The 22,685-nt window shown below is 49.5% G+C and overlaps 1 protein-coding gene across 4 annotated transcripts in view; it reads left to right on the top strand.

The window, feature by feature from the left end:
- The window catches only part of BRWD1 (bromodomain and WD repeat domain containing 1), a 2,464,655-nt gene that overhangs the window by 768,208 nt on the left and 1,673,762 nt on the right, over window positions 1-22,685 (top strand). For all 4 annotated transcript variants that reach the window (XM_078656838.1, XM_078656840.1, XM_078656841.1 and 1 more), the window contains one exon: window positions 21,120-21,248. In XM_078656838.1, coding sequence (XP_078512964.1) covers window positions 21,120-21,248 — 129 coding nt within the window. The remainder of the gene's footprint in view (window positions 1-21,119; window positions 21,249-22,685) is intronic.

The following is a 22,685-nucleotide window of genomic DNA, read 5'->3' on the forward strand; positions in this document are numbered from 1 at the left end:
ACTTTTACAGTACTGGCACCACCTTTTTGACTGGCCTTCTTGAGTCTTCTTTTTCTGCTGTGAAGCCTGACCCCCACCCTCTTTGGTTTGTTGGGGACCTGTTGAAGACTTCTGGTCATTTTGTTCACTCTTGTTACTACCCTTTTGGTCTGCTTTCTTCTGACCACCCTGGTTCTGAGTCTGGTTCTGCTTGACCCTTGTTCTGACCCATCTGTCTGCCTTCTTTCCCAATTCTTGGGGAGAGGTCAGATCTGAGTCCACAAGGTGCTGATGCAACAACTGGTTCTGACAGTTATTTAAAATCTGCTCTCTCATGATCAGATTGTACAACCCTGTATAATCAGTAACCTTACTGCCCAGCAACCAGCCTTCCAAAGCCTTAGTGGCACAATCCACAAAGTCAGACCAATCCTGAGACTGTATTTTCTGGGTATCCCTGAACAGCAACCTGTACTGCTCAGTGGTTAAGCCAAACCCATCAACCAGTGTATTCTTCAGGACTTGGTAATTGTTAGCATCCTCAACTCTAGTAGTGAGGAGCTTATCTCTACCTTTGCCTTCAAAGGAGAGCCACAGTATAGCTGCCCACTGACTTTAGGGGATGCACTAGACAGTGCAGGCCCTCTCCAAAGCAGCCATCCACTTGTGGATGTCATCCCCTTGTTTAAAGGGGGGGCACTATCTTACTCAGGTGTTTAGTATCTAAACTCCTTTCTTTATCTCTTGGGAGATTGCTGCCACCAGTGGGGACTACCCCACTCATCTGCTGCTCCCTAGCAAAGGCAAGCTTCTCTTTGGCCAGGGCAAGTTCTTCCCTTTCAATCCTCAGATTAGCCTGTTTCATCTTTGCTTCATGCTCTCTTCTCTGAGGGGAAGTCAATCTCCTCTGGGGAGAATTCCTTCTCCTCTGAGAAGAGGCATTAGAGTGCAGAGATCTATTGGAGTCCCTAGAATGAGATCTATCTCTTCTAACTCCAAGGTTAGGCCTCATTAGGGTCAGCACTGGGGGTCCCCCAGCTCCTTCCCTAAATAGGTCTAAGTTGGCCCTAGTAAGTCTGCTGACTAACTCAGACCTCTTGTCTGCCTCATCCCCAGAGAGGTCCTCTTCTTCCGTCTCCTCAACTGCATTTTCAGTGTCAAGGAGGTCTGGATCACCAAGGGCACCCTCTAAGGCTGGCATACTCCCATCTGTATGAGAGGCTTTCCTAGCATCATATGTCTCTAAGAGACCTAACAGAAAGGGAGTGGTGGGGTTAGACCCCTGTTTCAATTTCCTGGAGGTACACAAGTGTCTCAACTCCTGGAAATTGAGAGCTGCATATCTTGAGATGACCTGTGGAGGGTCAACAGCCACAAGGGGAGTCTCTGAAGACTCTCCCTGGGTAGACATGCTTTTCTAGTGAGGTGTAAGTGGTGCACTTACCTACACTATTTGTTTGCCTACTGATCCCTTGCTAAGAGTTGTAGTTTTAGGGTGTGCTAAGCCCTAGGAGCTACAACAGCTGGTTCAGTAGAACTCAGAGTATTCTAAGCTAAGTTATATGTACCTTAGTACTTATGTGATCTTTCAAATGATATTCTTAGGATACGTGTGGTAAAACAACAGCAAGCTCAAATCCCAACCGCTGCTCACCAATGTGAGAAGTTGGCCTGATATATAATGTTCACTATTCTAGTGAACACTTTGTATCAGTCCAAACAACCCTTATTGATGTTTGGTTGTAAGTCAACCTGATAGACCAGCTATCCTAGTAGCATGGACACGTGCAGTCTTTAGGCTAAACTCTAGAGGGTGTGTTAAGCCAGCTGTTTTACCATCACATTTACCCCTTGAACACCAAGTGAAAGGACACCACACAAGTTGTTATGAAAAATAAAGTATATTTATTTATAACAAGACTACCCTGGCTCTTAATGAGACAGGGAGCTAAGCCCACAACAAAACTCTTAAAGAAATACTTAAAGTCGCACAATTTACACAAATGCCCGAGGGGCACGAAAAACCATATATTACAAAAGTGGAATGCGAATTACTAGCAGGTAAGTAACTATTCTCATAGGCTTTAGGATCGCTAGGACTGGACTTCTGAACCTTTAGATTACAAGCAGGAGGCCTAGGGACGTCGTGTGCAGAGTGGGAACTCTCACGCGTAAGGCGGGAAAAGGTCTATGGAGGCTAGTAAAAGCAAAGTTAGTGTTTTCGGGCGAACCCGACTAGGTAGGTCAAAAACGAAAGTGGATCTAGACACTTAGAGAGTTGGTCTACGCTGGAGCACCGGAGTACTCGGTTTACCTAGCTCAGGGGCTGCGGCTGCATAGGGTTCAAATGTCGTCGGGTTTCTTCGTTGATGAACCAGGAGCCTGAAGGAAGAAGTTGCTGGCAGGCGACCAGTGAAGAAGTTCGTGGGGATCCAAGCCTGGATCGGAGAAGAAGGAGACCTGTAAGCAGAGGGGACCAAGTTCTGAATCACTAGCCAGTGATTTAGGTGGGCACCAGAGTGGCACCGGACGAAGTCACCTCAACCAGGTGAGTGGGCGCTGCTGGGCTCTGCAGTCTCTCGGACCAGGAGGCGTTGTCGGCGACCAGGATGGAGGTGCGAGCTGTCCCACGAAGATATCTGCTGTCGACGTTGCTGGACCCAGGATTGGGGCAACAAGTCTTGGCAAATGCAAGCCCACGCGGTGGACTTAAAATGGCGTCTGGAGTGGACCAGGAGGGTCCGGGGTGCTCCTCTGTTGGAGGGGAGCAAGGGCCAGTCTGGAGCAACCAGACCAGCGGTGTTTGTCGTCGAAGTTCATCGTCAGAGGGCCACTAGCCAACGGGCAAGTGACCTGGACAACGCCGTGAGCAGCAAAGAGCAGAAGGGCCCCACGCAGATCTCGTGGATGCAAGGGGGTCTGAACTTCGGTGCTGGAGCTGCTAAGGGTTGGAGCTTCTCTTACCCCAAAGCACTCGGTCGAGGGTCACTCGGGAGTCGTGCTGGGCAAGCGTCGTGCAGTCTTGAAGATGGCCGGTCCCTCGAGGTCTCGTCACACCCACGGGTCTCAGCTGGGCTGAAGATGCAGGTAGAGGTCAGAGGTGCCAGGGAAGCCGGTTCTCGTCGAGCTGGGCAGTCTTGATCCGGAGGAGAGACTTTCAGCAGACCGCGATGCTTGGATGGTGCCTGCTGCTGCAGGGTGACTACTCCTTAGTCACAAGGGCGAAATCTTTAACAAGAGTCTTGAGTTCCTTTCGTGGAAAGTCGGTTCAGGATTCAAAGATGATCTGATTTGGAAGGGGGCCTGCTCCTACCTTTATCCTGCAAAAGGGGGCTGGCACGCGACTAAGTCCTGCCCTATGGGTGGGACTAGGAAGGGGGGGTTACACCCCTCTCCCATGCCGGGCTTTCCCCAGCTCAGGGGCTGGTGTGCCCCTGGAACTGGTTTAAGCTGGCATATGCACAGTGAGCTCCGGGGTGCCACTTGCAGTCACCTTCCTCTAAAGCCCTGCCTACCTAGGATACACAAAATCCTGTCTGGGACGGTGCTGGCACCGCCCCTGGCAGGAAACCCTTTGTCCTTGCCTCCCGCGCTGGGAGGACTCCCAGCAGCAGGAGGGCAGACTTGTGTCTCGGTGGCAGCATCCATCTTGTGGAGCTGAGGCTATGTCTGACTTTAACCGGGGTTACAGGTTACCAACATGTCGTGTCCCTCTAGAAGGGTGGAATGCTAACCCCGTCGCCAGAATTGGCGAGGGGTTAGTATTCCAATTCGTATGACACCTTACTCGACATGTTTTGATAATGTTATACCAGAGTTAGCATTCAACCGCGAGGATTATAATGCACTTAAGAGTATATGGTATAGCGTTATCATGGAACAGCTATTAGGACTTGGTTCCGCAAGCTGCAAACGGGCTCAGCTCATGCCAGAGCACCATTTCACATTATTCCACGCACTCTGCCTTCAGGATTGTTAAGGCCTGCCATAGGAGTGACTGATAGGAATATATGTGTCCATTTTAGGTTTAGATATAGGAATACTATATCTAAAGCAAAGGGTGATTACACCACCTTGCCCCAGCTGTCAAGCAGCCAGTTGTGTCTGGTTTAGTTAGTCAACCCAGGGGTGGCAAAATACATGCTGCAGCCCCTGGGAGACTTCTGGGTACACCTCTGCCCTGGTTACAGGGACACAAGAGAGGGCCCAGTGCCAATTCAGTACCTGGGTACAATTTGGAGTAGAGAGAACAGCTAGGCTGTGGGTCTGATTAGCAGGCCCACAGCCAAGGAAAGTCGTAAACCAGTGAAGCAAAAAGCAAAAATCTGGGTGATCATAGGATTGCAGACCCTACTCTCCTACATTCCCGGCCCCCCTTCCGGATTGGGAATCCAAAAGGTACGACCAGTTCGGCAAGAAACTGTTCTCCTCATTGAGTTTTGGGTTGCGGTCTGTCAACATCGCCTGCCTTTTGGGCCGTTACTCCCACTCCCTGTGGGATACGGTTGCTGAAGTGCTGCAGCAGTGCCCGGCGGAGGTCCAGGCAAAAGTTACCTAAGCCCTCGCGGAGGGGAGGGATGCAGCAGGCTACTCCATTCGGTGTGGACTGGATACCACGGACTCGCTAGGCAGGGCGATTGCAGCGACGGTGGCGGTTCACTGCCACGCCTGACTGAGGTCCGGCAATTTTTCGGGCGATGTCCAAGCCTCCCTTATGGACATGCCCTTTGATGGCCGTCGCCTCTTTGGCGACAAGGCGGACAGTGCGCTGGAGTGTTTCAAGGACTCCAGGGCCAAGGCCAAATCCTTGGGCCTCGGCCAACCCCAGCAAACTTCCGCCTTTGTCCCTTTCGTGGCCAAGGAAGGGGCGCCCCTTCACGTCCAGCTAGCCACAGGCCGCAGAACCAATCTCAACGCGGTCCCGGACGTGGTAACCGCTGTGGCGGTGCCGAGGGACACCGGCAAGGTCAGTCCACACCCGCAGCATCTGCCTCAAAGTCCTCCTAATCCAAATTTTCAGGCCCATTCAACGCCAGTGGGGGGCAGGGTTCGCAATCACCTCCTTCACTGGCAGGTGGGTGCTGTAAATCGTCCAAAGGGGCTACTCCGTCCTCTTTGAGGCGACCCCTCCAGCCATGCCACCGCCGTACCACCGCATGTCGGGGGATCACTTGCGACTTATACAGGAGGAAGTTACGGCCCTCTTAGCCAAGGGGGCCATCGAACGCGTTCCTGGGCCAGAAGTAGGACGTGGTTGCTATTCCCACTACTTTCTGGTACCCAAGACGGGCAAAGGAGGCCTACACCCTATCTTGGACCTACGGAGCGTCAACGGCTTCCTCCGGAGGGAGATGTTCAAGATGCTGACTTTGGCTCAGGTCCTAGCTGCCCTGGACCCAGAAGACTGGATGGTAGTGTATTTCCACATCCCCGTCCTGCCGGCCCATCGGCGTTACCTGCAGTTCACGGTAGGCCACGAGCACTTTCAGTTTACCGTGCTCCCCTTCGGCCTTACTAGCGCCCCACGGGTGTTCACGAAAGTGATGGCGGTGGTCGCTGTTCATCTTCGCAGATCAGGGGTTTCAGTCTTCCCCTATCTCGACGATTGACTGTTGAAGGCGGAGGGCTTGCCCCAGCTAGTCGTCTCCCAACTCCAGACCATGGCCAACCTCCTGTATTTGTTGGGGTTCTCCATCAATGTGCTGAAGTCGCACCTGATTCTCTCTCAGAAGCTCCTTTTCATCGGAGCGGTTCTGGATACTACACAGTTACGGGCCTATCCTCCCGAACGGCGAGTCCAGGATATTCAGGCTATGATTCCGATCTTTCAGCCTTTATCCCGAGTCTCGGTCAGATTGACGCTGCGGCTCCTGGGGTTGATGGCCTCCTGCATGCTTCTAGTGCATCACGCCATGTGGCGGATGCGGGCTCTGCAGTGGGACCTGAAGTATCGGGGCAATCTGTCCGACCACGTCCGGATCTCGGAGGGCACTGCGAGACAGTTGCAGTGGTGGCTCTCGAACCGCGATTGGGTCAGCGGCAGATCTCTCTCCCTACCCGAACCGGAGAATGTAGTGGTGATAGATGCGTCCCTCCCCTATGGGGGGGCACACATGGGGGAGAGGGAGATCAGTAAAATGTCTCTCCGGAGCTACCTTCACAGCCTTGATATGCTATCGCCCCCCGGGAGCCTTCAACTCCCGGCAGCAACAGTCGCTACTTTCTACCCTCACTAATATGGCCACCACCCACAATAAGTTGCTTGTTTTGGGCGACTTTAATCTTTGGCCAAATGGCAGCTTGGACACCGCCCTGAATAATCTCCTAATGTCCTGTAAAAGTCTGGGACTCTCCCAACTGGTCGATAAACCCACTCACTCCGCCGGCCATCTGCTCGACCTAATCTTCTCCTCTCCTCAGCTAGCATACCTTAGCGACATTCTGCCTATGTGCTGGACCGACCATGCACTTATCAAATTTCACATAGACGTTAGTAGAGCCAGTAGGCCGTCACATAACATCTTTCCCGACACTTTCTACAGAGATTGGAAAGCTCTGGAGAAAGTCAGATCGGCTGGTCCGGTGTTCAATGTGGTCAATAGTTTCTCCCCCTTGTCATCGGTAGAGGACAATTACAACGCCCTCTGCACTTCAATTTCCAACACTTCAAATTCTCTTGTCCCCCGGAAAAAGTGCAAACCTAAGAGCAGAGCACCAGCCCCCTGGTTTGACGACTCCTTGAGAGCCCTCAAATTACTCTGCAGACAATCGGAGCGAAAATGGCGGCAAGGCTACTCCGACATTGACAAATCGCTCTGGAAAGACAATCTTCGAGCTTATAAAACCGCTATAGTGCAAAGTAAAGCTAATTACTTTTGTGCAACTATTGCCAACGCCTCCAATAGCTCAAAAAGCATTTTCCAGATCCTCAAAAATTTAACCCATCCAGAGTGTGCTACAAGGACTCAGTCACCCACACAAGAACTCTGTGATAATCTCGCAGCTTTTTTCACAGAAAAAATTAATACCATCATTCATAATCTGCAGACTTCACCTTCGTTGGGTTGTTCCAACAGCCCGAGGGCCAGCACTGTTGGCCACGACTCGATGTTATCTGATCCCCCCCCCCCCATGGCTAGGCTGCGAGAATTCCCCCCTATCCCAGAAACTGAGTTTGAAAGACTGGCGCTCGGATTAACTTCGGGCTCCCCTCTTGACCCTTTGCCTCCGAAAATCTGGAAAAGCTTTGGATCTGACCTCTTCGACACTCTGCGCAGAATTTGCAACCAATCTTTGCACTGTGGGTACGTTCCCACTCCTTGGAAGCAAGCTCTTGTCACCCCGCTTCTGAAAAAGCCTTCTCTAAGCCCGGACTGTCTGTCGAATTATCGGCCCATTTCCCTCCTGCCATTTCCAGCAAAGGTCACCGAACGATGGGTCAGCTCTTGTCTTTCCACTCACTTGGAGCAGAACCACCTCCTGGATGACCTCCAATTCGGTTTTCGCCCAGCCCACGGCACCGAAACAGCGGTCTTGGTTGCCATGGAGGATCTTCGAATGCGTGCAGACAGGGGCCAGGCAGTAGCCCTGATACTGCTGGACCTGTCTGCCGCATTCGACACGGTCAACCACAAGATTTTGCTGGAGAGACTCGGAGAGGCCGGTGTGGACGGCACAGCCCTGCTGTGGCTTCATTCCTACCTGAAGGACAGGAGACAGGCGGTATCCCTTCCCCCATTTCAATCGGAATTTGCAGCCGTGCCCCAGGGGGTTCCCCAGGGGTCCTCCATCAGCCCCATTCTTTTTAACGTGTATCTCAAGCCTTTGATCACGCTTATAAAGTCCCACAGGATAAAAACCATCAATTATGCTGACGACACCCAGCTCATTCTCTCTTGGGAAGGTGAAGACTCTATTCCCTTAACATCCTTCCATGATTGCCTACGAGAGACGGCTGGGTGGCTGCATAACAACTCCCTACAATTCAACTCTTCCAAAACCGAGGTATTGTTCTGTGCTGGAAATAGAATTCCTCGTCCGTTCCCGAGCGATTTTTGGCCTTTGGAAATACCGGATAAACCACAGCCAGTAACCTCGGTCCGTAACCTTGGGGTTATGCTCAATAACAAGCTGAGCATGGAAACTCAAGTTACAAAAACAGTGGGGACTTGTTCTGCTTTGCTGCGTTCTCTGCGCAAAATTATGCCACTCCTACCCGCACATGCCCGAGTAACGATAGTCAGGTGCACTATTCTTAGTCGCCTTGACTACTGTAACGCGATGTTACTCGAGTCTCCAACCGTGTTGCTGGATCGGCTGCAAAGAATTCAGTCGGCGGCTGCCAAACTAGCCCTCGGCTGGACCAGGAGATCCTCGGCCACAGCAGCCCTAGCCGAGCTACACTGGCTACCACTGAAGCAGCGGGTGGCATTCAAAGCCCTCTGCCTGGTCTTCAAAGCTTTGCATGGACTCGGACCTAAACCTCTGCAAGCCTTGTTCTCTTGGTATACCCCCAACAGGACCCTGCGTTCTACATCTGCCTGTCTTGTAAAAGTGCCGAACTACTATAAAGTTAGAATCGGGGGCAGATCTTTCCAAATCGCAGCGGCTAAACTCTGGAACAGTCTGCCCATTGATATTCGCCAAATTTCCCACCTCCTCCCTTTCAGGAAACGCATTAAGACTTGGCTCTTTCCTTAAACCCTCCCCCTATCCCCCCGTTAAGATTTGCCTCAGTTAAGAGTTTTCTTCAGCGCCAGGAAACCTGCAAGGTGTCAGCAGCGCTTTATAAATTCTTTAAATAAATAAAATAAAGAGGCCTCTGGTTTCCGGCGGAGTCCCGGCTCCACATCAACCTTCTGGAGCCGCAGGCGATCCGGCTTGCACTGAAGGCATTCCTTCCCTCTGTCCGGGGAAGTGTAGTGCAGGTGTTCATGGACAACACGGCTCTGCCATGTGGTACTGCAACAAACAAGGTAGGTGGGGTCGTGGACCCTTTGTCAGGAGGCTCTGCGCCTCTGGACATGGCTGGAACACCAGAGGATCACCCTGGTGGTTCAACACCTGGCAGGTTCCCTGAACGCCAGTGCGGACGAACTCAGCAGCCAGTGCATGATGGATCATGAATGTCGTCTGAACTCGGACATGGCGCAATGCCTCTTTCAGCAGTGGGGAGAGCCTTGGATCTATTCGCCACCGAAGAGAACGCGCAATGTCATCAGTTCTGCGCATTGGAATTTTCAAGGCGGCACTCGCTCGGAGACGCTTTTTGTCGCGAGTGGAGCTGCGGTCTGTTGTAGGCCTTTCCGCCTATACCATTTCTGCCCAGAGTGCTGAAGAAGATCAGGTGCGACCGGGCCCAAGTCATCCTTGTGGCTCCGGACTGGGCACGAAGGTTTTGGTATCCTGAGCTACACAGCATGTCAGTCGATCCTCCGATTCGTCTGCCTCTTCAGGAGGACCTTCTGTCGCACTTGGTTTCAAAATCAATAACCAACTTTCCCTACACTCTCAAGTCTCTGCTGTGGTTTCCTCAGCCTTTCTTTCACTCAGGACTATCCGCAGAGTCTCACGATTTTTTGACCCAGACGCGCTCAAACTAATTCTTCTGGCCATGGTGACTTCTCGCCTAGATTATGGCAATGTCCTCTACCATGGCATGCCCGACTACCTTATGAGGCGTCTCCAGCTGGTTCAAAATCAGGCCGCTCGGCTGGTTTTTAACCTTTCCAAATCACACCATGTAACTCCTCTCCTCTTTTCCCTGCACTGGCTCCCCGTTCGGCAGCGCGTCCTATTCAAGCTCGGCTGCACCATTTTTAAAGCCAGGACAGGTTCTGCCCCCTCCTTCATCAACTCGGCTATTCAAACCTACACTCCCTCACGAGACCTCCGATCCTCCTCTCACCACCTTCTCTTGGTTCCCCGCTTCAAACGGAAGAAGTGGGGTGGTTCCAAGTTTGCAACCACGGGCCCAGCTTTTTGGAACTCTCTCCCATTGTCTCTCAGAACCTGCACCCAGTACCCCCCCTTCCGCAGAGACCTCAAGACCTTCCTCTTCACCCAAGCCTTCCCATCCTGAATGTTCACCTTTCCCCCTTTTCCGACCCACCGAGTAGTGGTCGCCAGTTAGCGCCAAGAAACCGCCAGGTGTACGAGCGCTCTACAAATCCCTTCAAATTCAAATTCAAAATTCAGCAGGGGACGGTCCTACACCCAAACCTGTTAAGCCTCCACCTCCATGCGTGGAGATTGAGCGGCGGCAGTTAAGGCCATTTGACTTGCCTCCTGAAGTCTGTGATGTGATTCTGGCAGCCAGGCGTTGTGAGAAGTTGGCCTGATATATGATGCTCACTAGTTCTAGTGATCACCTTGTATCAGTCCAAACAACCCTTATGGTGATTGGTTGTAAGTCAACCTTATAGACCAGCTATCCTAATGGTAGCATGGACAAAGCAGTCTTAGGCTAAACTCTTTTGGCATGTGAAGCCAGCTGTTTTACCACAATATAACCCCTTGAATACCAGATGAAAGGATACCACACAGGTTGTTATGAAAATAAACAATATATTTATTAATAACAAAACACCTCTGAACTCTTTGAGGTCAGAGGGCTAAGCACATGACAATCTCTTAGGAAAAATACGATAAGTTGCACAAAATTACAATGGTGCCCTAGGGGCATGACAAACCATATACTAAGTAAGTGGAATGTGAAAGTCGATAGAAGGAATGGAGCTGTCCAGAGGCTGTAGGATCGATGGGACCACGCTACACTAACTCTAGGTAAGTAATAGGAGGCCCACGGAACGCGTGTGCAGAGTGTGAACTCACACACGAGATGCGTAACAACGTCTATGGACAGTACAGTTCAAGTAAAAGGTAAGTACGGACAATCCTGACTGGTTAGGACTAAAATGACTGCGAATCTAGACACTAGGAGAGTCAAGCTACCCTTGAGCACCGAAATGCTCTTGTTACCTCACCCATGGGCTGCGAGTGCATAGGTGCGAAGTCGTGTCGGGTTTCTGCGTTGAAGTCAATGGAACCTGAAAGAAAAGATGCTGCAGGCGACCAGGAGGAAGATGTCCGGTGTGATCCAAGGGTGGATCAGAGATGCTGAAGACCTGAAAGCAGAGGGGACAATGTTCAAAGTCACTAGCCAGTGACTGGAGTGGAACCAGGAGGGAACCAGATGTCGTCGTTGCGATCAGGTGAAGAGTGGACGCTTGTCTCTGCAGCCACGTGGACCAAGAGGTATCTTCGACGACCAGGATGGAGGCACGAGCTGTCCCACGCAGGCTCTCGCTGTCGGCGGTGTCGGATACGGATTTGGAACCAACAGGCCTTGGCAAAGGCAACCCACGCGGTGATTGGAAACGGCATCTGGAGTGGACCAGGAGGGTCCAGGGTGCTCCTCTTTTGGAAGGGAGCAAGGGCCAGTCTGGAGCAACCAGACCAGCAGTGTAGTTTTCAAAGTTCGTCGTCTAGGAGGCCACTAGCCAGCCGGCAAGTGACCAGACAACGCTTCGAGCAGCAAACAAGCAGAAGGGCCTCACGCAGATCTCGTGAAAGCTGGAGGGCTGATCTTCGGTGCAGGGGCTGCTCGGGGCTGGGGCTTCTCAATCCCCAAAGCACTTGGTCGAGTTTACCTCAAAAGTCGTGCTGGAAGCGAAGTGCAGTTTTCTTCAAGATGGCCGTTCCCACGTGTCTCGTCGCACCCACGGATCTCAGCTGTGCTGCAGATGTGAGTTGAGGTCGGAGAGGTCTGGGAATCCGGGTCTCGTTGGGCTCTGAAGTCTGGATCCTCGAGGGAAGACGACAAAGTGAAGCCGCTGGACGCTTGATGGTGCCTGCAGTTGCAGGGTGGACACTCCTTGCCCACAAAGGAGATTCTTCAGTCTTCTGTGGAGCAGAACGTCGAAGTCCAGAGTTTCTTCTTGTAGAGTAGTTCAGGATTAATCTAATTTAGAATGGGACCAGCTCCTACCTTTATCCTGCTAAAGGGGGCTGCACTACTGACTAGGTCCCTCCCCTGGGTGGGACCAGGAAGGGGGGTGGTTACACCCCCCTATCCTTTGTCCGGTTTTCGCACCAGAGCTGATACAGGGATGCCCCAGCAACTGGTTTGAACGGGTGTATGCACAGGGCACCTTGTGTGCCCCAGGCATGTCTCATTCCTTTCAGGCCTCCCTACCTCAATACACAAAATCCTGTCTGGGGTGGGGCTAGCACCTCCCAAGGCAGGAAACCCTTTGTCCAAGCCTCCCTCGCTGGAAGGACTCCCAGCAGCAGGAGGTCAGACTTGTGTCTGTGGTGGCAGCATCCATTTTGTGATGCCAAGGCTCGAGTTAACTTTAACCGGGATCCACAGTTACACACATGTCGTGCCCCTCTAGAAGGGTGGAATGCTACCCCCGTCGTCAGAATTGGCGAGGGGGTAGTATTCCAATTCGTATGACACCTTACTCGACATGTTTTGATAACGTTATACCAGAGTTAGCATTTAACCGCGAGGTTGATAATGCACTTAAGAGTATATGGTATAGCGTTATCATGGAACAGCTATTAGGACTTGGTGCCGCAAGCTGCAGACGGGCTCAGCTCATGCCAGAGCACCATCTCACATAATTCCAAGCACTCTGCCTTCAGGATTGATAAGGCCTGCCATAGGAGTGACTGATAGGAATACATGTGTCCATTTTAGGGTTAGATATAGGTATTTTATATCTATAGCAAAGGGTGATTACACCACCTTGCCCCAGCTGTCGGGCAGCCAGTTGTGTCAGTTTTAGATGGCCAGCCAGGGGTGGCATAATACATGCTTCAGCCCCTGGTAGGCCCTGGGTACACCTATGCCCTGGATACCTAAGGCACACTGTACAGGGACTGATCAGGTGGCCCAGTACCAATTGGTAAATGCACCTAAAGTACATGGTTGTCAATTTAGAGAGAGAACAGCTAGGCTGTGGGTCTGATTAGCAGGCCCACAGCCAGGGAAAGTCGTAAACCAGTGAAGCAAAAATCTGGGGTGACCATAGGATTGCAGACCCCACTCTCCTACAGGCGTCCCTCCACAAAATCGGTATACGCCTGCAGGTGGAAGAAATTTGGGGCATGGTGCAAAGCAAAGGCTGTGGATCCTCTCTCTGCCCCCCTTTCAGAGGTTCTCCTCTTCCTTCTTTCTCTTGCCCAGCAGGACTCTGCTCTGAGCACTCTTTAAGGGCTATTTCTGCCTTCTTGAGGCTTCCTGATCAGCCTTCTCTCTTCAAGTCCCCTGTTGTAAATAGATTCTTGAAGGGCATCACACACATTTTTCCTCCTGTTCCTTTCGTGATGCCTCAGTGGGACTTGAACCTTGTTCTAACCTATTTGATGTGTGCTCCTTTCGAGCCACTTCACAATTGCCCTCTTCATCTTCTGACTCTTAAGACTGCATTCCTGGCTGCCATCACCTATGCCAGGAGAGTGAGTGAGCTCCAGGCTCTATCCTCTAAGCCTCCTTTCCTTTCTGTCCATCCGGACAAAGTTGTTTTAAAAACGCGTCCTTCTTTCCTGCCCAAGGCGGTTACAGCCTTTCACATCGGGCAGTCCATCACCTTGCCCACCTTCTTTCCACCTCCGCATCCCTCGAAAGAGGAAGAGGGGCTTCACCGTCTGGACCCAAAACATGCGCTCTCCTTCTACCTTGATCGCACACGCCAGTTCCGGGTGGACGACCAGCTCTTTGTTACGTGGGTGCGAAGAAGGGACGAGCGTGCACAAACGGACTATCTCTCTGTGGGTCGTGTTGTGCATCAAGGTCTGTTACTCCTTGGTGAAAAAGGAGCCTCCTGTTCGGCTGAGGGCCCATTCTACTCGGGCCATGGCGGCTCCTACTGCACTGGGTCAGGGAGTCCCCTTGTAAGACATCTGTCAGGCATCTATGTGGGCCTCGCTGCACACGTTTGCTAGGCACTACTGCCTGGACAACCAAGTCCGGAGAGATGGCTTTTTCGGCCGTTCCGTTCTCCAGGACTTTCTGGTGTGATCTTGGTTCGCAGACCCACCACCGGGGTTGGTATTGCTGGGGTATCTATTCTAAGGTAAGGAATCTAACACTAACCTGTTTCTTTCAGATGCACAAGTTACTTACCTTCGGTAACGATATATCTGTAGGAAACAGTAGTTAGTGTAAGATACCTTACGGCCCCACCCATCCTCCCCGTTCACCGAACCGATATCTAGGGTTAATGATTTCCTTTGGAGGGCCCTAGTTTTATGGCACCAGTGTCAGTCTTTGGCATGGCTCTGCGTTCCTGGCGCGTAAAGTTATGTACAAGAACTGACGTCCGCGCAAAGGCGGCGTCTAAGTACTCCGACGTCATCCTGGCGACCAGGACGCTGACGACGACTCAGAGCCTCAGACGACGCCTACTGACGCGCAGGGGTACTGCTACGCAAAACTTTCCGGATCCAGTCTGACGCCTGGGGTTATTCTAAGGTAAGGAAGCTAACACTAACTACTGTTTTTTACAGATGTATCGTTACCGAAGGTAAGTAACTTGTGCGTTCGTGACACAAGAATCAGGCTGAGGGGCTGTGGATGTGTGGGCGCTCCCCACTTTGGCGGGCCTATGCGCTGGGCTTGCTGGATCTCCAAGGGAGGATCAAAGGTTAGGCCAATGACAGTCGGGAGCATTTCTTTAAGGAAAGTTCTGGTGTCTGACCCCTCTGCGGATTCCTGGAATCCACAAAAATGCACTTTATCCTACCGGCTCCAGCCCTCCATGTCTATGACCTACTGCAGAAGATGAAGAGTTCCTGATCTCGCTCAGGGTATTGATGTGGTCTTCCAGCACAGAAACTGGTTGGCACGGAATGTCCACCCTGGTCTGGACGCTGGCAATGTCTGAGAGGATGGACTAGGATTCGGACATCAATGCAGAGATATTGACATCCAAACCCTCTATATGTTGGCCCACAGCAGGTATCTCCTGTAGGATGCGCTCCATATTCGTGTCTGTGTCACTACCGGCCACGGATCAAGGCGGCTCCGGTACATATGGGGTCTTGCCCTGGGGGCGGGGGGGTGGATGGGGGAGTAGAACGAGGCAGATTGAGGGCTTCTGAGAAGAGCAACTGTCAGGCAGATTTGTCTGTGGTCTTGCTAGACGACATCCCCTGATTCTGAACTTCAGTTGACTGGCTCTCTGAGGTGGATCAAGGGCTGGAGATGGCAGGAGCCCAGCGTTGGTCGCAGGCGATGAAGGGTCCCTCATACATAGATGCCCAGGGAGGCAATGATGACTGTGCGCAGGCTGTGCGGGGAGTCAGTAGGTGTCCCAGTGAAAGTGGTGTAGAGTCAGTGGGATGAGGCGGGCAAAGAGCCCCCAAATCAAGCCCCAGTAGTTCACGGTCCCCGCGGTCCCTCGATCCTGTGGATCAAGATTTTCGGGACCGCTCCCTATGCCACGCAGGGGAAGTGGGGGCGTTACTCACAAGATGCGGGGAGGCACAGCAAGTCTGAATGCCTCCTGTGATGGCCCCTGAGGTGAGGGGTGTGTGATGTAGCGCTCCAGGTATGATGTTGGGATCAGGCTTCCAGACATTAAAAAATACTATTGGGTAGCACACCTTGCTGCCATCACCCAGGGTACGTACCGGACCCATGGAGATCCGGGATATGCCACGGATAGATGGCTACTACCAGGTGGATCGAACAACCGAGCCCTCTACTCTAATCCCAATACCCTGCATCTGACTGGGCCAACATCTCACACGCTCCAGGTGTGGCACTCTGTTAACAAAAGTTTAGGATGGGAGCACAAATATACACTTGCAACTCCCCTTTGGGACACAGCTCAGTTGGGTGGTCTTCATTCCTCCAAAGGCTTTGATAATTGGGACCTTATTGGCATTTCTCGGGTAGGTGATCTGTGGGTGAAGGGCCGAGTCCTGAGCTTTGACCAGCTGAAACAACACTATGAACTTGCAGATACAGAGTTTTTCCGATGTCTCCGGATCCATCATGCCCTAACCACCGCCATTAGCGAGGGATTCACTCTCCCTGACTCCTCCCCACTGGAAGATAGGTTACTGGACGGGCTCCTGCCTCAGAAAGCCATCTCCTTGACATATAAGATATTTGTCAACAACGCACCAGATCCCCTAATTAAACTACTTGAGACATGGGTGGTAGATGGCCTCATTCTTGATGACGAAGACTGGATGAAAGCGGTGGCCTCTCCAAAGAGGTAGCGATCTCTGCATGTCTCTGCCTGATAAAATTGAAAATCCTTCATAGGATTTATATTACGGTGCCACAGATGGCCCACATGGGGCTTGGTGACAGTATAAACTGTAGGCGACATTGTGGAATGGTGGCCACATTCATGCATGTTCTTTAGGAATGTGAGTACATTCAGAGTTATTGGAAAGGGATCCATAATGTCATGGGTTAGGTCCTGCACAAACCTGTTAGCCTTGAGATCAAAAGTTGCTTAATGTGTGGGAGTCCACGGACTTGATAGCAGCTAAGAAGCTATGGGTCACACTTGGGGCCACGGTGGCCAAGAGGGACATTGGCCAATTATGCGGAGGATTGGGGCCCCCTACTGTCACAATATGGAAGCTCAATGTAGACTGGTGCATGTTCCGGGAAAAGGCTATGTATGTGGCAGGGGCTTGCCCCCAAAAATGGTCTTGAGTCTGGGCCAAGTGGAACTCATATAAGGGAGATATCTGTGTTGCACCTACTGTTCCTCCTGATGATGACCCAATGTCTCCATGAATGTTTAATTTGTAAATGTGCGGAATTCCATCTAAATTTCTGTAACCTTAATGAAATGCAATGTTCAGCCATGCACTTTTATGCCGATGCAAACGCAGATTGTTCTTCTTTTCTTTGTTCCAAAAAGAAGAAAGATATATAAAAAAAAAAAAATCCATCAATGAAATAGGAACTCCACACATTATGGGCCCAACTGATTAGAATTTCATTTGAACTGATTTACAGAACTGACTCAAAAACCTTTCATGGAAAATAGCACTGTTGTTGGCCTTTACTCCAGCAAAAAAGCCCAGTGAGATCTGGGCTCCAATGATCAGAGAACCTTTTCTAAACTTTGCAAAGTTTACTTTGCTTGCTAGCCTGCGATGTATACTCGGAGTCCCTATAGACTTTAACCTTCACAAACTTAAGGTAATAAAGGCTATCTTCAAACCCTTTGATGCTGCAAAAAAACACTATATTATTAGGATGCACATAAATGCGTAAAGTTCTACCTTGACAAGACGAAACACTTCAGAAATTGTGTCCAACTGCTTGTTACAGGTAATTTTCAGAGGGAATGCAGCAACAATGGTATCCTTCCATACGAAAGTGGGGAGAACCTTTACTGTCACACTCACAGCTCGTATGGCAGCTTCAGCAGAATTCTTTGGAGGAGGGACCGCTGGGGATGGCCCACATGTGACAACTGTCAGGCTTGATATTGTTCCTGCTCAAGATCAAGTCTTCCCTTTTTTTCAAGTCTTCCAAATAGAAAAGGCATAAGCAAAAGAAGAGACATGGGGTTTAACCTTTGAGACATTCTCATTATAAAGTTAAGTCCTCTAGATGTTCTCCTTTGTCTGCAGGCTTGTCTTCTAAGCCTGAATTGGTTGGGATCACTCCAGCTGAAGAGCCTCGATCAACCAGCCCTCCTCTTCCACTTTCTGGCCCTGCTCCTCCTCAGACTTAGCCTGTTTTTCTGGCACCAGGTTCTGAACGAGCATATTTTATGCATATGATGGAGCTTTTTACATGTGCTGTGGTCCCCTCTGGAGAGCCTCCTGACCTCATGGGATGCTTTGGGGGCTTAGGAGGTCTGCTCTTGGTGCTGTTTGTCATAGTTTGGAACTTCTGTAGCCCCATTGCAATGTTTCCTGACACCGCCCGACAGTTGACACCTCTGACGCCGCTGTCACCACTCTGGCATCCAGGACACCAACACCATCTGCACTATTAACTTTGGTGCTCTCAGGAGAAAAGCCTGGCACTAAGAGCCAAGCAATTTTTATAGAGTTTTAGGAATAGGCCCAGAGTCTGGAGGAGGAAATTTAAAGGAAAGAACAGACTTGGATCCTGCAGCCAAAGGTGGCAGACTCGCTTTGGAAAGTTGCAGTGAGGTTTGTGACTGAGCAGCAAGGAATATAGGGGTGCTGTGCCCAGTATTTCCTGCTTTTCAAGAAGGACAGCACTGTTTGTGTGATGCTAAATCTCAGTCTCTAGACATTTTACCTGCAAAAATACAATTTCAAGATGCTGTACTTTGCCTAGATTCTTTTGGCCCTGAAAGTGGTAGACTGAATGGTGTTCCTCATCTTGCAGGATGTAGCGAACCTACAGTCATACAGGAGGTACATGCGTTTCATGATCGGTTCCACTCACAACCAGTTAGAGGTTCTCCCATCCATACTCAAATTGTCATCTCAAGCCTTCACCAAGATTATGGCAGTGATTGTAGTTCGTCTCAGAATGTTGGAGTCGCTATATTCCAGTATGTGGACGACTAGCAGCTCAAAGACAAGTCGCCCAGAGATGGTGTTAAGCACTTGCTGGCAAAAGCAACCCTCAGGTGTTTTACTTGGGATTTTCCATCATGCCCAAGTCTAACCTGAAGCCCTCTCAGCACCACCTGTTTATAAGGGCAGTACAGGGATCATCTCTGTGTGTCAGGCAGGAGCTCAGATTCCAATTCTATTGATTCTAAACCTGCTAGGTCTGTTTTCCTGCATCCTTCAGGTTACCCACACATGCTGGCACATTGGATCTCATCAGTGGTGCTTCTGCAGGTTGTGCATGGTGTCTCTTTGGACACCGAAGAGCACCTGTCCTGGTGGTCGCTGGAGTGGCATTTGTTTCAAGGGATGTCCTTCCAACCCCCACTGGCTGTAACCACAGTGGTGATAGATGTGTCCACCAATGGTAAGGGTGCTCCTTTGGAGAACCTGGATATCAGAGGCCTCTGAATTCCTGCACGTATTTCACATTAACTGTCTTGACTTGAAGGTAATTCAGCTGGTGCCTCTCTTTTCTTGGTAGTCCGTCTGTCTGTATCTTGCTAGACAATACATCTGTGATGTGGTCAACAAGCACGGAGGGAAGCACTTGCAACTTCTCTGTCAATAATCGTTCCAACTCTGGATGTGGGCGTATCCACATAACATTTGGCTAGTCACCAACCATCTAGCTGAGGCTAGAAACCCCAGAGCCGTACTGCCTCAGTTGACTTCATCTTGCCGATCACAAGTAGCGTCTTCACCCAGAGAAGGTACAGAACAGTCTGTTCTCTACTGACAGAAATGCCCAATGCCCGCATTTCTGTGAGCTTTAGGTTGTGATAGAAGTGGTGCTTTCTACGTCATTACACATTTACCCCCATACCTTTGATTCCTCAGACTTTGAGGAATGTTTGCCAAGACTGGCTTCAAGTTGTGTTATTTGCCCTGAATTGAGTGTATGGCACACTGAACTCTGCTCCTCTCCTTGTGTCCTACCCTCTGTTTTCCTCTCGGGTTGGAACTTTTCTTCTAGTCAGAGGGGCAGGTACTACATCCCAACCTCGAAGCCTTCAACTTCATGCCTTGAGGTTTAGTGGAGGCACTTAATATCCTTCGAACTACTGCGGAGGTGGTCGTTGTAATCCCCACAGATTGACAGACTTCTATTAGACGTTCTGCTCTGCAAAATGGCATAAGTTTGTCAATTGGCATGCAGAACACAATCTGGACCCCCTGAAGGCTCTCTTCTGAAATCTCCTAGTTTCCTCTCTTACTAGCCTCCTGGGTTGGTCAGAAGGGACTATCAAGAGGTATGTTGCGGCCCAGTATTCCTATATAGTCTGGACCAACTGTCCTGGTTCAAGCCACCATCTATGATGCAATTGTTGAAGAGTCTCCCAAATTTGGTTCCTTCCACTCTGTTTGTTAAGAGACAGTTACATTTGATCCTAGCATTGACTTTATGTGTGCTCTGTTTGAGCCCTTGCATTGCTGCCAGGTAAGATTGCTAATTTTTTTTTTAAAGTTCTTATTACTTCGAGTCAGTGAGTTTTGAGCACATTCACCATACACACTTCTTCCCAGAGAAGTTAGTCCTATGAGCAAAAGAGGCTTTGCTACGGAAAGTGGCAACACCTTTCATATCGTACTATCTATTAGCTTTATTACTTTTTATCGGTGGACCCCAGAAGTGTGGTCATTTTTTATATAAACAGCAGTAGGGAGATCGGGTCTGGCAACCAGCTCTTTGTCTGGTATGCAGGTAGGGCAAAGCTTTGTCCCAATGGATAATTTAATGCATCAAGTTGTGCTCTGCCCTTCCTAAGAAAGGAACTACAAGACGTAATCTGTCTAAGTTCCGTCAGGATCATATCTTCTACACCAGCTGTTGCTAGAGGTGTTTCTGTGGCTCAGATCTGTTAGGCAGCGATGTGAGCATTCCTTCAAACATCAGATGGTCCTTTCACCATATCCATGCCCCAAAATCTCCTTTTTTGACTATTTCTTCAGACTCTCCATTTAGGGAGTTACTACTCTGGAATCTGTCCACAGTTGTGGAGGCTGAAGTATCCTAAGAAATGTATTTACCTACGGTAACAACCTTCTTGATCGATATTATAGCCACCTACGCATTGCTCACCAATTAATCCCACCTCTGTGTTTTGAAGGATGGTCTTAGACCAGAATAAAAGGTTCCCATTAGAGCACTGCACTGTGTTGTCCTATTGATATGGTTCCTAGTTTGTGCCTCAAAGTGCACAGAAAAGATGGACGGGGAACTGATGTTTATTTGCAGTAGCTGGTGCTTTATAACTTTGTGGACATCACAGGGGTGTCGCTTCTGGCGCCTAGATTCAGTCATGCAACCCTACCAGTATGGGAAAGCTACAGGAAATGTCTCTGGTTCCAGTCTGGCACCTGAGCATGTTCAACAGTCAAGGAATCTGCAGGTATATAACATATCCACCAGAAAGGTAGTTTTCAAAGGTGAGTAACTTTTATAGTGATACTTATATATTTGTGCAATACTGATTCTGTAAGTTATCTCTTCTAATGCAACTTGTTGATTTGCATGTAAAAACATACCTCTATTATTTATTCCAATTTCAATGTAGATTGAAGGACAAGGACATGGAGCAGTGTTTGACTGTAAATTTTCACTTGATGGTCAGCATTTTGCCTGTACAGATTCTCATGGGCATCTGTTAATATTTGGTTTTGGAAGCAGTGTTCCTTATGATAAGGTTGGTAAAATAATTTCAGATACTCTTAAAGTAACTAAATCTTTACTACAGCTTTACGTGCATGTGCTTGTTTAGAACATTTGATAGCTTTTAGGCGTGGGACGTCTGATAAATACCAATGTTTTGAAGTCCTTCAGGTTTTTGTATTTTGTTTAGACCGTAATTGTATTCAAGCGTTCACACACTCGCTGGCACCCACTTTTGTCACTTTTCTTAAACTGCAGTTTTTGCCTTACAGACTGTCCTGTTTTCCTGGGTACCCTTTCTACAGGGTGCATTATACACTCATTGAGTTACTTTTTCAGATTGCACAAAGAAAGTAGGCTATTTGAGACACAGGTGATCAAAAGCAATGTTCGGGTTTGTTGTCATTTTTTATTTTAAATTGTACTTCTAATTTATTTTTTTGCTTGAATACATAGATGTTCCATCAGCACATTCTTCAGTTTGAGAACAAATGAATTTAAAAGTAAAAAAAAAAAGTTGAATTATTTGATTAAACAAATATTTTTTTTACATGCGGCCATTTTTGTTTAATCATTTTTCTAAGCAGTAGCCTTTATAATTGCAAAATAAACATTATTTGGTCACTGAATTTCAGCTAAGCACTAATCTTGTAAATACTTTTCTAAACTTATTTTTCATTTTGTAGAACAACAAACAAAATATAGCATTGAGACAATGGATTAGCACGTGTCATTCAGGACTACACAAAATGTAAAAGAAGTTTATACAATCTAGAAATAGGACGTTCGGTGGTACCTGTTGCCTCGGACTACATCAGGCATCGCCACTCAAGGCCTCTGAGTCTAATGATAATGTTAGTCGCTCAGTGGTTGCCAGATGTCCTTAGGCCTGGACGCGGGATGTTGAAGCGTAGCATATACTTAGCTGTTAGTATCGCAATAGATCATGTCTTTCAGTCAGTCATCTGTAACGGGGGATTTGCTACTACCCCAGCAGAGAACTGGCTGACTCTTGGCTAAAAAAAACCCGCAGTGAAGCGTTGGGAGCAAAGCGGAAGTGGTTTGACGTATCTGAGTAGGAGCATGTGGGGATTTGGTTCGACAGTGACCTCCGTCATTGCGGAAATCCGAGCAAGAATCTGGAGCCAATAGGCTTGAACAATACTGCAGTTCCACCCGAGGTGTAGAAAGTCTGCATGGTCATAACCGCATTTTGGGTACTTATGTGAGCGTGTGATCAATTTTAGCTAAACTTTGTGATGTGTTGTATGCTCGGTGTAGGAACTTGTAATTTAAAGTTTATGCTGATGGTTTGAGTAAATGAATTTCGTTTGCATACAATAGCTCCTTGTCTTGTCTGAAAGAGGGTGCACTGTGTCTCATTCCCATGCAGCTCCAGTCTTCTCACTCCACCCGGGTTTGAGGACCAAGCAAGACTGATATAGCCGGGAAGCCAATCTTGTCCCTTCGG

This window comes from Lissotriton helveticus, chromosome 8 (genome assembly GCF_964261635.1).
Source record: "Lissotriton helveticus chromosome 8, aLisHel1.1, whole genome shotgun sequence".
Taxonomy (NCBI): Eukaryota; Metazoa; Chordata; class Amphibia; order Caudata; family Salamandridae; genus Lissotriton; species Lissotriton helveticus.